The 17,860-nt window shown below is 40.7% G+C and overlaps 1 protein-coding gene across 3 annotated transcripts in view; it reads right to left on the bottom strand.

Annotated features, from left to right (window-relative positions):
• The window catches only part of LOC120547955 (regulator of microtubule dynamics protein 2), a 50,741-nt gene that overhangs the window by 24,268 nt on the left and 8,613 nt on the right, over nt 1-17,860 (bottom strand). For all 3 annotated transcript variants that reach the window (XM_039783789.1, XM_039783790.1, XM_039783791.1), the window contains exons 3-4: nt 5,650-5,827; nt 5,433-5,535 (exon numbers count right to left, since the gene is read on the bottom strand). In XM_039783789.1, coding sequence (XP_039639723.1) covers nt 5,433-5,535; nt 5,650-5,827 — 281 coding nt within the window. The remainder of the gene's footprint in view (nt 1-5,432; nt 5,536-5,649; nt 5,828-17,860) is intronic.

The following is a 17,860-nucleotide window of genomic DNA, read 5'->3' as shown; positions in this document are numbered from 1 at the left end:
ACACTTCAGCTGTTCTATTAATATCTAAATGAATGTGAAGTATGATGCCCTGTTGCTTTAAATATCCCCGTCTGTAACAATGTCAAATGCTTTGACGCAGGTGTCTTTGCAGGAAGCACCTGGCTTTGATTAGAGGCACATTGATGAGAGAACAGGTCAGTCCAGTCTGAACTTCAGTACAATCACAAAACAGCCTCTGTTTGAGATAAAAAAAGAAAAGAAAAGCCTTATGGTCTACGGCACAAAGTCTTAGTGTAACACAAGACAAGTACGGAAAGTCCTTGTTCTGTACCCTGGTTTTAAAGAGCCTGTAGGGGGATCAGCGAGCACAATGTTTTGTCAAAATGAAGATGACTTGAATTTGAGTGCAAAGACCATTTACAATATGTGGAATACATATTCTATATAGCAAAATCACGCTGATGGGTCAGGGTGCAATGGATTACCAAAAAACTTGTATGTATACTCATTGTATGTCACAATGTGTGAGATTGGGTGGTAATGGCGCAGTGGATATGACACATGCCTTTGGTGTGGGAGGCCTGGGTTCGATTCCCACTGCGATACGTCAACCAATGTGTCCCTGAGCAAGACACTTAACCCCTAGTTGCTCCAGAGGCGTGCGACCTCTGACATACACTCACCTAAAGGATTATTAGGAACACCTGTTCAATTGAATGTCAGAATGGGAAAGAAAGGTGATATAAGCAACTTTGAGTGTGGCATGGTATTTCGCAATCTGCTCAGTTACTGGGATTTTCATGCACAACCATTTCTAGGGTTAACAAAGAATGGTCTGAAAAACTTCCAGTACGCTGCAGTCCTAAGGGGTGAAAATGCCTCGTTGATGCTAGAGGTCAGAGGAGAATGGGCCGAGTGATTCAACCACTCGTTACAACCAAGGTACGCATTTGTGAAGCCACAACACGCAGAACCTTGAGGCGGATGGGCTACACCAGCAGAAGACTAGGGTTGGGCATCGTTTGGATTTTAACGATTCTGATTCCAATTCCGATTCTTCCTTTCGATTCCGGTTCTTATCGGTTCTCGATTCCGATTCTTTGAGGGTGGAGTTGAAACGGGTCACATGCCTATTTTCACAAATAAGAGGAAAGTTTTATTTTGATTCAAAGGTGGTTTGCGGTTTTACAGCTTTTTCAACGTAAAATAAAGCCACACTAGAGCACCGCTTACTGTGCTCCATGGCTGCAACACAACAAGCACCGGAAACCCAAACTTGCGCGTGTTAAATTGGGATGTGATGATCGGATTTGAAACCAAATCCTCCAAACGATTCCAAAACGATTCCAATAAAGAAACGATTCCGATGGAATCGTAATTTTTGAAACGATTCCGATTAGGAATCTGTTCTCGATGCCCAACCCTACAGAAGACCCCACCCTGTACCACTCATCTCCACTAAAAATAGGAAAATGAGGCTACAATTTGCACGAGTGCACAGAAAAATGTTGCCTGGTCTGATGAGTCTCGATTTCTGTTGAGACATTCAGATGCTAGAGTCAGAATTTGGTATAAACAGAATGAGAACATGGATCGGTCTTGTTACCTTGCCTTACCTTGTTACCACTGGGCAGGCTGGTGGTGGTGGTGGTGTAATGGTGTAATGGTGTGGGGGTCCCTTTCGCCTTCAGAACTGCCTTAATTCTTTGTGTCATTGATTCAACAAGGTGCTGGAAGCATTCTTTAGAAATGTTGGCCCATATTGATAGGATAGGGTCAAACACGGTATTAGTATGGTGCTCCTAATAATCCTTTAGGTGAGTGTATATAGCAATTGTAAGTCGCTCTGGATAAAAGCATCAGCTAAATTGCATTTAACGTAATGTAAAGATCTAAAACCATGTTGGTCAGACTGTAGGGTAACAATTTTGAGACATGTCAGATGAATGTTGGGTAATTTGTAGTCTAACAATGTGAATAGATTTAATTTTTTTTTTTAAACAAAAAACAAACTTCGCCATAGTTATAGCGCTGGAACTCAACCTTAAAAAAAAGAAAGAATAGGAGGCGATTGTGGACCTGGTTGCCGCTACGGCAAAGTGGGCAACATGAAATGCCAATTTTGCAAAGTGAGTTTGAGATGAACACCACAACACTTCAAACCAACCGATCTGAATACAATGAGAAGTGACACAGAATTCTCTGCAAGCTAACATGATGTTACTGCTAAGAACATACTGTGTTCATCTCAAACTCACTTTGCAAAATTGGCATTTCATGTTGTCCACAATCGCCTCTTATTCTTTCTTTTTTTAAGGTTTAGTTCCAGCGCTATGACTATGGCTAAGTTTGTTTTTTGTTTAAAAAAATAAAATCTATTCACATTGTTAGACTACAAATTACCGAACATTCATTTGACATTGCTCAAAATTGTTACCAGTCTGACACAGATGGTGACCAACATGGTTTTAGAGCCATCTCACACATTGTGACATACAAAAGCACAAAAATTGAATCAATAACCATGATGTGGATGTTTTTGCAGGAAGGGTGCTGTACTGCAGGGATTTTCCTGCTTAGAGGAACTTTTGGCACCCCCCAAAGAGGTTTTAGCCAACCCCAAAGGAAAAATCACCAGCACCAAAATGATAAGAATTGAGAATGAAAATAACAATTAAAATCCTCTCTAAATGTGTTTTGAGCAATTTACCAACCAACCGTTGAACAAGCAGAACATAAACTTGAATATGAGCGCTAATCTCAGTTTTATTTCTAATTTCAGGCTGTACCGGACTCTCCCAGTGATTTATTTAAATATTAATATCGAATTTTTTTTTTTACCAGTTTTGTTAATTGGGATTTTTTTTTACTCAAGCATAATATAATTTTTTTTTTATCAAATCGTCAGAAATAACAGGAAAATGCACAGATTTCTGTCAAATGAGATAACAGACTCATTGCCTTTACTGTATGCGGAGGGATCATGCTTACTGCTGTGAGTAGTCACCCCCCAAAGACCCATTCTGAGCCAGGAAAAACCCTGGTACTGTACACCAATCAACTACTTGTACCAAAATGTCAGTGTCTTCTACTGAGAACCAATAATCAACGGGCAGAATGTGACGCTTAAAGCTCCATTGTGTAAGTTTTTGAGTTGATTTTTAGCAAAAAAACCTTTGTTCTTTCACAAATATGTGCTCATTCATGTGTAATTACTTCCACCAACTAATAAAAGTTTTCTCATAAGCATAGAATATGCCATTCAGAATTATTCTGAATACATGCGAGCGACTCCATCTTTAAAATACATTAGCCAAAGAGGGACATACCTCCGCATTTCGCGCTTTTCACTCAGTGGCACTGACTGTGACGAATGCCAGGGAGGGAGGGGGAGAAGACTACTTGCGACTGCCGGCAGATTTGAAGGAAGTTAAAAAGAGAATTAAAATGACAGGCAAAGCAACAAGACCAAAGTTAATATTGGAGTGGCTTTCCATGATGGAAAGAGCTCATAAGGAGCAAGGATTTTAAAAGGGACACCGGAGTTGCCTGGTTTCTTCTCGACTCGTTTCTTCTCGACAGGTAATTCTGGTAATTTGTGTAAATTCAAAGTTTTACAGTTGCTACTTGCTTGGCTAACTATAACATGGTTGTACATAACGCTAGAACGACGTCTATGATACTTTTCCTCCCATCAATGATGAAAAAGGATTGTCTACCTTGTAACATGAACGTAATCATATGGGTCGTGATTTCCCTGGCAGACAACTCACGTCATGTGCAGTTGTAACACAGACTAGCTACAGCTAGAACAGCTGCGTGTAAACGATGGAAATACTAAGAGCTAATTTCGGTTTCATTGACATTGTTCATACTGCACAGAGAAATATATCAAAAACACAAACCTCCGTTGCTTCTCTCCTACGCTGTAAACATTGCCTTACACTATTAATCTCATACAATATACAGAATAACGATTAACTTGCATGTTTGGGAACCTGATAGCTGATGTTAGCAATGAAATGGTACCAACATAACTTAAAACTATTATTAGAGTGGAAGGAACACTCACGGATGAAGTTGTCGCTAATTTTCAGGTTTGGCCACCGTAGGAGTTTAATGCGCTCGGAATGGGGCGGGCTAGAAAGTAATATTCAGTTGGTTGTCATATACAATTTCACCGCTAGATGGGAGACATTCTTACACAATGTAGCCTTAAGGCTTCAGTAGAGGTGTTGTTCATTTAGCATCAGCACTATGTTATCATAGTAGCGGTATGTATGTAATACAGTCAGGCCAGTATGACATATAAGCACCGATTTACACCTTATACCGTATTTTCCGGACTATAAGTCGCACTTTTTTTCCTACTTTGGCTGGTCCTGCGACTTATAGTCAGGTGCGACTTATATATCAAAATATATATAATTTAACATGTTTTAAAATGTTAATTCATACTGAAAACATTACCGTCTACAGCCGCGAGAGGGCGCTCTAGGCTTGTGACAACTAGAATGCTGCTCCTAAAGACAACTGAGAAAGAAAAGAGATAAACTGCAGGTAGTAAAATATGCAGCCGAAAACGGTAATCGAGCAGCAGAAAGAAAGTTTGAAATGAGGGAGAAACTTGTGAGGGACTGGCGAAAAGGTTACTCTTACTGCAATGAAGAAAACAAAGAAAGCTAATCGGCTAATCGCGGGCTGAAAGCAAGATGGCCAGAGCTGGAGGAACAAGTCGGGAGGGGCTCGTCAACGGTGCAGTTACGTCTCCACGCCCTGGTAGTTGTTCTGTGTGCTATTGCATAGTTCAGTAACTGTTAATGTGTTACGTTAACATACCGGACACCTACCGTATTCAGCCTGTTGTTCTGTGTGCTATTGTGTAGTTGACAGATGGCTGATTTTGGTCTTGGATTTTGTGAAATAAATTTCTAAATAAATGCGACTTATAGTCCGGTGCGACTTATATATGTTTTTTTTCCTCTTCATGACGCATTTTTTGACTGATGCGACTTATACTCCGGAGCGACTTATAGTCCAGAAAATACGGTAAGTGCTTTCCTACTCCTTCGACTGTGCAACATTTAAAGATTACACTTGCAGTTAATCTTACCTGGTCGGACAATTTGTATATTGCCATTTGCCAAACATCGTTTTTGATTCTTTTTGTTTTAATAATACTGTTTTTAACTGTTTAACTGATGGTATTAATCGGTCAAAATTCGAATTGTCGGTCAACAGTTAATCATTAACATCCCTATTTCTGATAATTTAGTAGGGGTGGACAACTCAAGCTAACTCACTAAAGTCTTGGCAGGAAAACAGACTTGTATGGATTTGGGATTTCCAGATGAGACACTGGCATTTGGGGTTTGGCCAGTATAGCAGCTGTGGTTATGACGTTATAGCACCTCACATCCAGAGTGGGAATGCGTGGTGAATGAGGTACAACAAAAAGCTTAGTAGATTACCAGTTGCTGCATGGGTCTTCTTCTCCTCCAGAGTGGAGCTGACGTCATGAACATCACAGTAAGCTCGGATAAGCCGCCAAAGAAACGTTGAGTTCTGTCCGAACTGCAGAAGTACATCAACGTGTTAAAACACACTGTTCTGTATTGAGCTACAGGATTACTCATCTATCATCATCTTTATTGAATGTATTCAGAGTCAACGACAAATTTAACACACCTCCTCTCTGTGGTCTAACAGGAGGTCGAGACTTCCCCTTTTGTCAGACTCAGCGCCCTGATGCAAACTGTCGATCCTCTCCAGGAGGACACTTAGCTTGTCTGCCGGTTTCTCTTCATCCCTCTGTTCTGCATCACTTAGCTCTTCTTCCTCCGAGTCTGTCAGTGCAGTCATATACCTGAAAAGCACAAACAAACAGGGCACAAAGTGTCGGTATAAAAAAAAAAAAAAAAAGGTATCTTCAGTTTGCTGTCAGCGTGTGCAATTAAACTTTACCGATATGGATGAGAAAGGTGAACTGAATAACTAAGTGGCTCCAAACACCAGGCCAGACTGTCTCCATCCTGCCATCAGCAAGATGTGTCAAAGTAGACATCATTAAACAGTCTACACGTTGCTAGTTTCCCGGGATCACAAGACGATGGCGTGTGTGCCAGTAACTCAATCTTTAAACCATATTTAACTTGTGAGGTGGAACGAAAACACCTCAGCTGAGAAGTCTTTTCAGATCCAATTTAAATTCCCGTCTTAACGAGCATTTTTACGAGCCGATTTTTTGCCAGGTGCTGATTAAAAAGGATCAATCTTCACTGCCTGTTTACACACAAATGGCACGGGCTTTGTTTACATAAGCCGGTCACTTAATTGTTTATAACCACTAGCTGTTAAAAATCTCTTGACGTCTTAACGTGGATACCTAGGGGCTTTTACACGAACACAGGCAGACTTTGTCAGGGTGAAGCACGCAACACTCGCATTAGATGTTTTATGGTGTCCTTTCAACTACTGTAAGTTATGTGCAAACACCCTAAGCACTTAACACTTAAAAAGCAGCAGTAAAGAAAAAATAGCTATATTAATGGTACAGGTAAAAATGAAAGACCTAGACTAGGGTGAAAATATGAAAAGCCTCTATTAAGTGTTGGCAGCAGCTACATGTGCGTCATTGATGGTTAAGGGAATATTTTGGGCTGTGAGCCATGGTTCTGGAGGGATGTGTCAGAGCGGGCCACAGACAGAAACACTGTGGACCCAAAAAGGTGCCTCGCGCCGGAGGCTGCTTCCTGACTCCACCCCAGAACACACACCTTCAACCCTGAGTGCTGTGATTACAGGAATATTATGTGGGAATTTGAGCTGAAGAGATTTGCTTGAGTCGAGAAAAGGAACTGTCAACAAACCGTGGCTGACAAAGCCAACAACATAAAATGAAGCCGCAATGGTGCGCTGAGATGAAGCAATTCTGTCCTATTAAACAGGATACAATGTTATGTTGTCTGTGACCACCAAATGTATTCTAATCTAAATGAAAATAAATGTGCTTTTAAGCATTTATTACAGTGTTTCCCACACATAGACTATTTTGTGGCGGTGCACACACACACGCACACACGCACACGCGCACACACACACACTCCCCCCCGTGCACACAGCGTCTGTCTCCATGAAAACAAGAGAAGACGGCTGGCGAAATTCACAAGTTCACGAAAGGTTGGTATCTCGTGAACACCTTTACACAATCACACATTAAAAAGTGCTATACAAATATATTTATATTCTGAATACAATGTTGTCAGTGTGTTAATGTTGGAGTCCCGACCCGACTCTTAGCAAACAAGCGATTGCGCCTGCTTTAGAAAGTTAACTAGTCGCAAGTTTGCGGTAAAATGCAGTTGGGTTGTCGAGGTCAAAACACTATATGTAGCAGCTATGAATCAAATAAACGTATTATAAATAACATTATGTCATTTTTGTACTCTTACACTGAAAAAGGCACGTGTTGAGGAGGAGGACCAGCCTGAACCGGAGGTATCAGTCTGAAACTGAGCTGAACAGTCCAACCAGTGTAATTAGTTATGTTATTAATTTGTTTACGATATTTTCAGGCTTCAGCCTGTGTTGCTCAAGCAGAAAGACAGGGTCAGGGAGAGAAAAAGATAGATTCGTTAGGCATTGAAGAAAGAGTAGGAGAGGAGGACAGCATCCAACAGCGTGTCCTCCTCAGTTTTTGATACTTGATTGTATGAAAATAAGTATCTCTGTGGGTTAGGGGGTTAGGTGATTTGTCTTTTCTGCCCACAAGTGGCCAAAACATGAGTTAATGTAATGTAGTTTTAAAGTGAATCTATGTAACTTTTGCTGAACAGCGGCCACTGTGGTCGCAAGTGATCATTACAAGATGATGGCAACTATAAACGTAAAGCAGCAAAAGTAATATGAGTCTTAATATTAGGGAGCTGACTCAGTAATGTCAGTTGCATAACAATATCTGTCTGAAGTATGCAAACATTAACGAGCAGCAGCCACCATAAGCTACTGGTCATATTCTCCCTTTTATAAAAAAACAAAACAGATTGTTCAAGATTTCCTTTTTTAAAACCAATTAAAGTGAGTTTGATGGAGGCATTAGCTCCGCTCTCTGTCAACATGCAGAGAGGACAGATAAGCTTGCGCTTACGCGCTCTCAGATACCGAAATTTGGCACCGTTTGATTTAACGTGAACGACGTGATTCCGTCGGTACCGGTAAAAGTACAGGGTTCGGTACCCAACCCTAGTGACCCATGATTGTACTTTGTTTACATCCAGTATCTTAGTAGTATATGGAGAATATCACTATTACTGTAAGAGAAGCCAGACTTTACAGTATCTTTATTTAATCTCTATCTGTATTTATACCGTCATTTTGAGATAGTTTGCCAAAGTCGTTCTACAATCCACCTCTTTGCACTAACCCCTGAGTAAACCCTAAAAAGTGCAGGTAAGGCTCAAACCATTAATTGGCCAACACACCCCAGCTTAAAGAAATCTGAATGTGTGTGCTTTTGTGTTTACCCTGGCTGTTGTGGTCTTCCTTTTTTTGTCTGCCCGCACCATAATATAGAGCACAATCTTGCAACAAACAGGCCTGGTTTTTAACTGCAGCAAGAGAGTCACATTATTGGACTTGTGTCATTCATTCATTCCCTAGTTCATTCATCCTTTTGTCCTTTTATTCATTCAGCAGTCCGTTTTCCCTCCCTCCCTGCAGTTATTTACTCAGTGGAGCTGGAGAGACAGGCAGCAGAGTACTGAGTGATCAGCGCGTTCCTGTCACGCCATTCCACGGCTCATGAATCACTCGAGTTGAAAGAAAAAGAGGCTACAGATCTATTTGAATTACTGTGTGCGTTTACATAATGTATATATGTTTGTGCAGGGACCATTATTGTTCTTGCAATGCTACTAGCAGTGCACAACTCTGAAAGAACAAGTCTAAATATTGTCATTAGCATTTCAACACTAAGTACATAATATACCAGCAGGCCCTTCTATGACTCACACATGAGAAGAAAATATATTATTTTCTGCAGGCGCATTCACTTTGTAAGGGCAGAAAAATGTGCAATGTATGTGTTCTTAACGTACAAAAAAAACACAAAATATAAACGCAAAAACAGAAAAAAATGTTTACAGTTTAACAACCTTTGGTTTGTGATGCACATGGAATAGAAATGCAAACAATGACAAACAGCTGACGCGCATAAAACAGAGAGAGACAGGACAATGACTTAATGGAAGGAACTAATTATTATGATTATTTTAGCCTCTAAAACCAGGAAAAGACACTTACGCCATATTAGGATGTTACGATATCCAAAATTTTAGATGATATCTAGCCTCATATATCGATATAATATTGATATATTGCCCAGCCATGCTACCCATGCTGTGTCCAACGTTGTAACACCTCAAATCAATTGGTAAAGTGAAAGACAACAGGCTGGGTGTTCTCTAGAGGAGATCTGCCATTCAGTGTACAGAATCCAAGGGGCAACGAAGGGATCTCTCAATAGAGCTTAGCCATGGTATTCTCTATACACCGTTCAAAACAAACCCAAGTTACCATCCCAACATCACCGGGCCTTGGAACATGCAGCCCAGCTTATTCAGCCTGTGCAGCTGTGGCGACAGGACCAATGAAAGCCTGCTCTACAACAATGGCTGACTGACTGGAGAGAGTCCAGGTTTTTATTCTCTATCCCACCCAAAGGCTAGACAGGGACCAACTCTTTAGATGTTAACTCCTAATTTCCCAACTGATCAGCTTCTGAGCCAACTAGCTGACAACATCACAGGGTTTCTCACTATGCAATCCTCTGTTGTGGTAAGTAACGAACGCGGAAAAAACTGTGAGTGAAAAATAAATTCATTAATTTATCATTAACACATGATGACGACGCTGTACGTCAATAATGACTGCAGTAATTCCTCTTCCTTGTTCATGCCATCACACTAGTTCTACTGAGCGACCATAATTAGCTCTATTCTTAGGATGTTGTAACACATTGCTTCTAAAATAGCAAGAGGAGGAAACAAAGGGTTTGTAAACAGCTGTATACAAATGACATATGACTGGTAGTTTTGCCAAAAGGCAAACAGGTAAAAAATACATCTGAACATGAGGTGAGATGACTTACAGAGAATGAAACTCAGGAAATAAGACAGAGAAAAGAAGAGAAAAACACAGGACTTTGTGTCCCATTTGAAAATAAAGGTAAATGGAAAGTTTGTTTTTAACTCTACAGAACAAATGGAACTACGCCAAGTTCTATGTCACGTGCATAACCAGGAGATAATTAACATAACAGATGATTTTAGTCCAAACCACAATATTTTTTTTAACTTCGTAGTTTTGGTGTCTAAATGTAACCAAACTGCAATTATTTCACAATGTTAACGTGTTTAAAACCGCAACCGTTAGGTTCTTTCATTTAGATATGAAGACGGAAAATGCTGCTGTAGTGTTGTGCTAGAGGTCTGAAATTAAACCAGCTATATTGTTGTATGTTTTAGGAGGACATGTTGGAAAAGAAATATGAAAGAAAAAGAGTAATAGTTGTGAAAGTGAGCTAAATAAATATTTACCCTACTTTAATAATGGCAATAATAGATGTGTCAAGGCACGCATCCAAGGATACAATCCAATCCAAAATACAATCTTTCATGCAGCTGCCTGCTGCAGGTGAAAATAATGCTATGAGATCAGTGATTATAGCCACTTTTAATGTATCACAGAAAATAGGAGAAAGCTATTTAGAGAGCAAGATCAACATTTGATTTTCCCCCTAAAATGTTCATAAAGGATCGGTTCGCAGTTGAGTGTGAAAGCGGCTGGGATAAGGATCCGCACCTCTAAATCTGAGGCCGTGGTTCTCAGCAGGAAACCGATGGAGTTGCCTCAACTGGGGAGGTGTTCCAGGCACATTCAGCTAGAAGGAGGCCTCGGAGAAGACCCAGGACTAGGTAAACAGACTTTATCTCCACCCTGGCCTGTGAACTCCTCGGGATTCCCCAGTCAGGGCTGGTTAATATGGCTCGGGAAAGGGAAGTTTGGGGTCCCCTGCTGGAGCTGCTTCCCCCCCGCGACCCGAACCCGGATAAGCAGATGAAGATGGATGGATGTACAAGAAGGAGCCTTTTGCACTCGAGGTTGTAGGATCATATAAAAGCCAGCATTGGCCATTAAAGCAAACATGAATGGGAGATGTGGGTGGTCCAAGTCAAATTCGCCAGATATGGGTCAGAGACCGGCCAGGGTGAATGGGGACGCATCAGACAACGTGCCTGTTCTGTGTGCACAGTTTACATTGTATGCAATTCAATAAATGGATACAGACAGCCGCGGAGCAACACGTACCATGACATCACTGGGAAGTTAGACTAAAGCTTCTAATCACAACGCAGACAATGAGCTCCATTTTCTCTTTCTAAACACTTCTGTGTGTGTTGATCAGGCTTGCCCGTCACTAAACACAACTCCTGCTTAAATCAACTGTCAGAAATGCTGTTTCATTGGAAGAGGAAAAAAGAAGAAGTGGCAATGTCTTTGAGCTACGGCAACGTGATGTGAATAAACTCAGTGGGAACTGCTCAAGGAATTACAAGTTCCTACAAGACACTTTGAAATGAGGCCTCTGACAGCTCGGCACGCAGACTTTGATTGATGTGATTGATCCTTACCTGCAGAGAGGTAGCTCGGAGGAAGCTGTTGTGACACATGAGTGAATGGAATAAACAGCTGAAACTGTCAACCTTGCAGTGGCTGGGCCTACTGTTTTGATCGACCCTACCCTGCTCTATCATTTTGACGTTATGTCACACTAATTGTTCTATGCATTTCTGCAGAAGTTATACAGTATGCATCATTTTAATGGACTAAGGTTGGAGCTACACGGTCTTATGATGTTCATGATGTGCATCTATCATGGTCTGCAGCAGAGCTTGCTGTAGGATTTGTTGAAAGTCCTCTTCATACTTGTACATTGCCCCCTGTTGGAAATCTGCAGCGCCACTAAAGCCATGATATACAGTTTAGAAAACTTATGTACATACAGTACAGGCAAAAGTTTGGACACACTTTCTCATTCAGTACGTTTCCTTTTTATTTTCATGACTATTTACATTGTAGATTCTCAATGAAGGCATCAAAACTATGAATGAACACATATGGAATTATGTACTTAACAAAAAAGTGTAAAATAACTGAAAACATGTCTTATATTTTAGATTCTTCAAAGTAGCCGCCCTTTGCTTTTTTATAAATAAGGGAAAAAATTCCACTAATTAACCCTGATAAAGCACACCTCTGAAGTGAAAACCATTTCAGGTGACTACCTCATGAAGCTCATTGAGAGAACACCAAGGGTTTGCAGAGTTATCAAAAAAAGCAAAGGGTGGCTACTTTGAGGAATCTAAAATATAAGACATGTTTTCAGTTATTTCACACTTTTTTGTTAAGTACATAATTCCATATGTGTTCATTCATAGTTGTGATGCCTTCAGTGAGAATCTACAATGTAAATAGTCATGAAAATAAAGAAACACATTGAATGAGAAGGTGTGTCCAAACTTTTAGCCTGTACTGTACATTAGCATTCAAGGTGTTTTTCTCAGATTTATTAAATCAATTCCTGATTGTTATTAGAACTGACAGTATACAGTTTTAGTTTTTGAGGGAGCAAAATGTTGAACTGAGATGTTTGCAAACTCACATTTTGCACCAAGCAACAAATGCACTAATCTAGCTAATCTTAAATGTATTCTTAAGGCTTTAGATTTCAACAAACATGCAATAACTATTACCCAACCCTTAGCATCACGGCTCTTATGGGGATATTGTGTGGAGAGATGTTGTGCTCCAAACACTTCCAAACCAGCCGAACAGACATAAGGAGCCCTTTAAATGGCTGAGAGGATTAGGGGTGTAACTGGCTCCGCAGGGGGGGGAACACTACACATTTCCTTAGGGGCTGGAATTTCTTCACTGCACCATTCCCAGTAACCCTCTGCCCATACAAATAACAATGCGGCAGGAAAGGCTCTTTAATTATGGGAGGTGTGTGCGTGATGTGATTTCTTTTAAAACATAATAACCCCCGCTGTAATTAAGAGCATTTGATGCGGCCGACAACTGCCACTCAAACTAAGTGAACCGCATCTGCTAGAGGGCACTCTTACACTTCCATCGGCTCCTTTAGCCACTGAGGAGGGCGATGGAGACATAAGTAGAAGTAGGTTAGCCTGAAATGTTTATCCACGATAAAAGAAGGCTCATATAATATGGGGTTATTACCTGTCTATGAGCAGTCTTACTTCCAAAGCCAACAAAGGCACATGGCCTGCAATACTCTCAGGATATCTGTACTTTACATGGTGGTTCTATGTCACACATTTTGCCAAGTAAACAGCACTGAAAAAAGTTTGTAATTCATCTTTTTCAAAAGATATATGTTTATGGACACATACATCTGGTTGCAGGGTACATAATTAGCACCATCCACTAACGAAATGCTGGTAAAATATGCATGTGGCTGACCGATTTGATTCAGTCATCAGCCAAAAAAAACCACTATGGCAATCTAATAAGCGGCTGGTACATTTACTAGTCATTTGGCCGGTGGACAAAAAAGTTAATTTCGCAACTTGGTTGCATCTGAATCTCAAGAATCTTAAACGTTATACAACAGCTGATGTTAGCTTCTGCCTGGTAAGAAAGAAACACAGAAATACTCCACCCAACCTTTGCGTGGTATGCGATTCTTAGAGGACACAGACGGTAAAACACAACAATGATTCATTGTCTAGCGTGCACTCGATGTTCAGTTTGCCTACTTTATGTTGTCATAGTTGTAAAAAATGTGCTCCGAGGCAACTGATTAATCATTGCGAGCAAAGAAACAGAGATGGGGAGGAGCGGCACAGCTCTGATCTCAGGCTCACTGCACACCTAAAAACTGTGTGCTTAGGATGTAAAAGCAGCTGCACTCAGTGTTATAATGTCTTCTTGGCACTTCACACACTCTACATCCTACACAAAGTAAGCAAAGTTAATCCAGGTTAGGTAATTGAGTGACAGACAAAACGTCCATCTGAGTCATTGTGCTGCAATATACAAACTTGATACAGTTCCTGAATCGTGTGTTTAAAGCCTTGGATTAATTCTCATCATTTAACTGTTGATTTGTTTTTCATGAGATGAGATTGAAAATGATAGACCATTCAAAAAGAAACCCATCTGTTGTTTATGTTATCTCAGGTTGGCACGGGTTCAAGGCATTCTGGCTGAGGGTGGAGGTGGATGACTGAGCATGTGCATGTGGTGCTTGATTAGTCTGCTGTTCGCTGCAGCACCTGAGGCAAATGTACATGCTGTCACTCAGGACTATTATTTTGCACATAAAATGAGCAGCAGAGTTTAACTGGTAAACTAGGGAGGGCAATGAGATTTTGGATTCACATACTGATTAACGGATGAGATTGTTAAAGTGGAAATGAACCTGAAATCAAATTACAGTGTGCTACCTCATGAGTTATTTATCTGTTGCTTATCTATTGTGTTTACCTACTGGAGTTATTTACATTGAGAAATGACAAGAGCCTGGTGACATTTTGTGGATGGTAGTTCGTAGATTAAAGATTTTGATTAAGTCACGTGAACCCTTCGGGATCCAAAAAGACTTTTTCCCAAAAATGTCTATTTTTTACAACACCAAAAAAACGGCAGTAAAACTAAGAATATAACTTTATAAATGCAATACTCAGAAAGTAGTGTTTGAAGTTAACAGTGCTCTATGATTACATTTATTTTTAAAGGGGCGATAGAATGATTATATAGGGTATTTTACACTGTTCCTTAAGGTCTCCTAATGGGGTATGTAACATTGGTTGGGCTGAAAATTGCCCGAATGCTATTTTATTAGGCCCTTAACTACCCTGTGAATATGGCTCTATTTGGAACAAGAGCTTTTCTTCCAAATATGGTATGCTCATGAATATTCAGAATGAGCTACGCGCTGATTGGTTTGAGCAAACTACATAGAAACACATGGGAGACTCGACAGCAGGTCTCATATTTCAGACACTGCAAAGTTATACATTGTTTGTCGGGCTATTTCGTTATTAAATTCACTTCTGAGACTTTTTTAAGCGAGAAATCAACTATATAAAGCTCAAATATGGGCTGTTTTGCGAAAATTTATGGCTAATTGCAAATTTGGTAAGACTGTGTGTCGGAGTTCAGCCGCCGGTGCTGCCTCGCCGCCCGGCCTGCCTTCCTTCACAGACCCCGGCCTGCTATGAGGTACTTGGAGCTCCGTCATGGCTGGCAGCCCACAGCATGGACTAACAAACGCCGCTGCCCTGACAGAGCTCCAGGGCCTTCAACTCCCCTCTTCCTGCTAGCTAAATGGCCCGTGTGTGAGAGCGCGGTCAGCGAGCTTGTTACACCAGCAATCTCTTACCACATGTTACACACATGTCACGCCACTTCTACAACATCTAACTAAATGTCTTATACAGCTAACAACGGTGTCCGATTTCAAGTTAATGAATATTTGTGAAGACTAGGTGTTTCATTAGCTGCAACTGTCCCTTCAATCCTAACTATGTGTAGCTACAAATCACGGATAGTTAGCTTCATTTTCGGCGTGAATCAAGTATATTTACAGTTTGAATTTCGTCACGCCACGTATACAACATCTAACTAAATGTCTTATAAAGCTAACAATGGTGTCCGATTTCAAGTTAATGAATTTCAGAGGAATTCTAAGAGGAGGCTAGCTAGCTCTCATTGATAGAGCTCCATCCAGCCGCAGGCTCTATCAACGAGACTCGCGGACAAGCAGCATTTATTTCCCCATTTGTTTGTTTAAATAACTCAACACATTATAATTACACACATTTTAAGATTAACTGGAATCTGTGGTAAGAGATTGCTGGCGTAACAAGCTTGCTGACCGTGCTCTCACTCTCACTCACACACAGCTGGCATTAGGAAGAGGGGAGTTGCAGGCCCTGGAGCTCTGTCAGGGCAGCGGCGTTTAGTAGTCCATTAGCCCACAAAACGGTGACTTTGCGCGGGTATGAATTGCCGTGGGCTGCCAGCCCTGACGGAGCTCAATCGAGCTCACAGCAGGCCAGGGTCTGTGAAGGAAGGCAGGCCAGGCGGCGAGGAAGCAACACAGGCAGCACTGGCCGCTGAACTCCGACACACAGTCGGACAAAATTTGCAATTAGACATACATTTTTGTAAAATGGCCCATATTTGACCTCTACATTGTTGATTTCTCGCATAAAAAAGTCTCAGAAGTGAATTGAATGGTAAAATAGCAGATGAACAATGTATACAATTTCTGAGATCTGCCCGACCTAGAGTCAGAAGACTAACTGATCTCAGGTCAGTTGTGTAGCCTATGCAAATGTTGGGACGTGACAAAGAGAGAGACTAGAGCCAAATGAGGAGGAGGCTTGTTGAGATTTGCCCGTTTTCAGAGGCAGTTTCAAATTGTGAGATTTGCAGAGAAAAGAGGTGTCAATGGGATTTAGAGGTTCTATGTATGTCCTAGTTACCCACTAAACTGTCATTATTCAACTATGACAAGGTAAAATCGGTTTTGCATTCTATCACCCCTTTAAGGGGCACGGCCATTTTTTTTTTAAGTTACAGTTGAAGTTACAATCTCGAAGATCTCCGTTTTGTTGTCTTTGGCAATAAGCGGTTGCACGTGCACAAAAACATCTGTCCACTTGTTACAGAGTGGAGGTTCATACCGGTGGGCTCAATAAACTTTTTTCACATTTGCACACTCTAATTTTTACTTGCATATTGCGAGCAAAAGGCTTGCCCTTTAGTGCTCTGTTAGGTCTAATTTACATTTAAATACCAACAAAGGTCTTAACATAATATCATTTTTGTGGCATTCATGTATGTGTATGGGCAGTGGGCCAGCTCAGACACAGAAAGACCCTTACATGATGCACATGCATTATGGATTCCCTAACAGCAGTAGAGGGTGGCATGTATCAGGACAAAAATATATATTCATGTATGTAACAATGTGTGATCAGTGTACAAATAGATGGCAAGGGTTATGAAGCTACCATATTTTGAGCACAGGGTGTTCTGTCAAATTAATGATCATGGGAGCAACCAAAGTACTGGCTGCATTTAAAGTGCTCATATTATGCTCATCTTTACGTCCATAATTTAGGGCTGTCAAGCGATTGTTTTTTAAAATCGCGATTAATCTCTGAATTTCTATACTAAATCGCGATTAATCTCATGTTTTATCACATGATTAAAATTCTATTATTTTGCATTTCAGAACTGTTTTTAAGTACATGTTAACAATGTTTGATTGGGAATCAAATGAATGCAAAGAAAGTGACTTTGTGAACTTGATTTTAAGATTTGTGTTTGTTTATTATTCATTTATTTACTGTAAACAAAAGAAAAATGTGTGAATATAGTCACACATTTGGATGTAAAGTCAATATTAGCAGGGCTCTAGAGTGCGACCAATTTGGTCGCAAATGCGACCAAAATTTTTAAGGGTGTGACTAAGATTTTTCCTAGGTTGCACCGGTGCACCTAACGTCCTCGCATCCGCTGCCTCTCCACGAACGAAGCAATGTTGTTTATATCGATATGGTTTAATGTTGCGTTACATGACCCATTCCTTCTGTAAAGCCGTATCTGTGTTTGGATCTCTCCTCCGCGCAGCCCCGCCCCCATTCACACGGCTCCCCTGCAACATGGAGAGACACAGCGCCGCCGGTCCAAACCATTGACATTTGGTCCAAACTACTTACATTTGTCTACAGTTTTAATTGTTATTAACACAGCTGTATATTGTTAAGTATGAGAGGGAAACCTGTATTGGTACCAGTGT

The sequence above is a fragment of the Perca fluviatilis genome, chromosome 19 (assembly GCF_010015445.1).
Source record: "Perca fluviatilis chromosome 19, GENO_Pfluv_1.0, whole genome shotgun sequence".
In the NCBI taxonomy this organism is placed as follows: Eukaryota; Metazoa; Chordata; class Actinopteri; order Perciformes; family Percidae; genus Perca; species Perca fluviatilis.
This window is presented reverse-complemented; position numbering and strand designations above follow the sequence as displayed.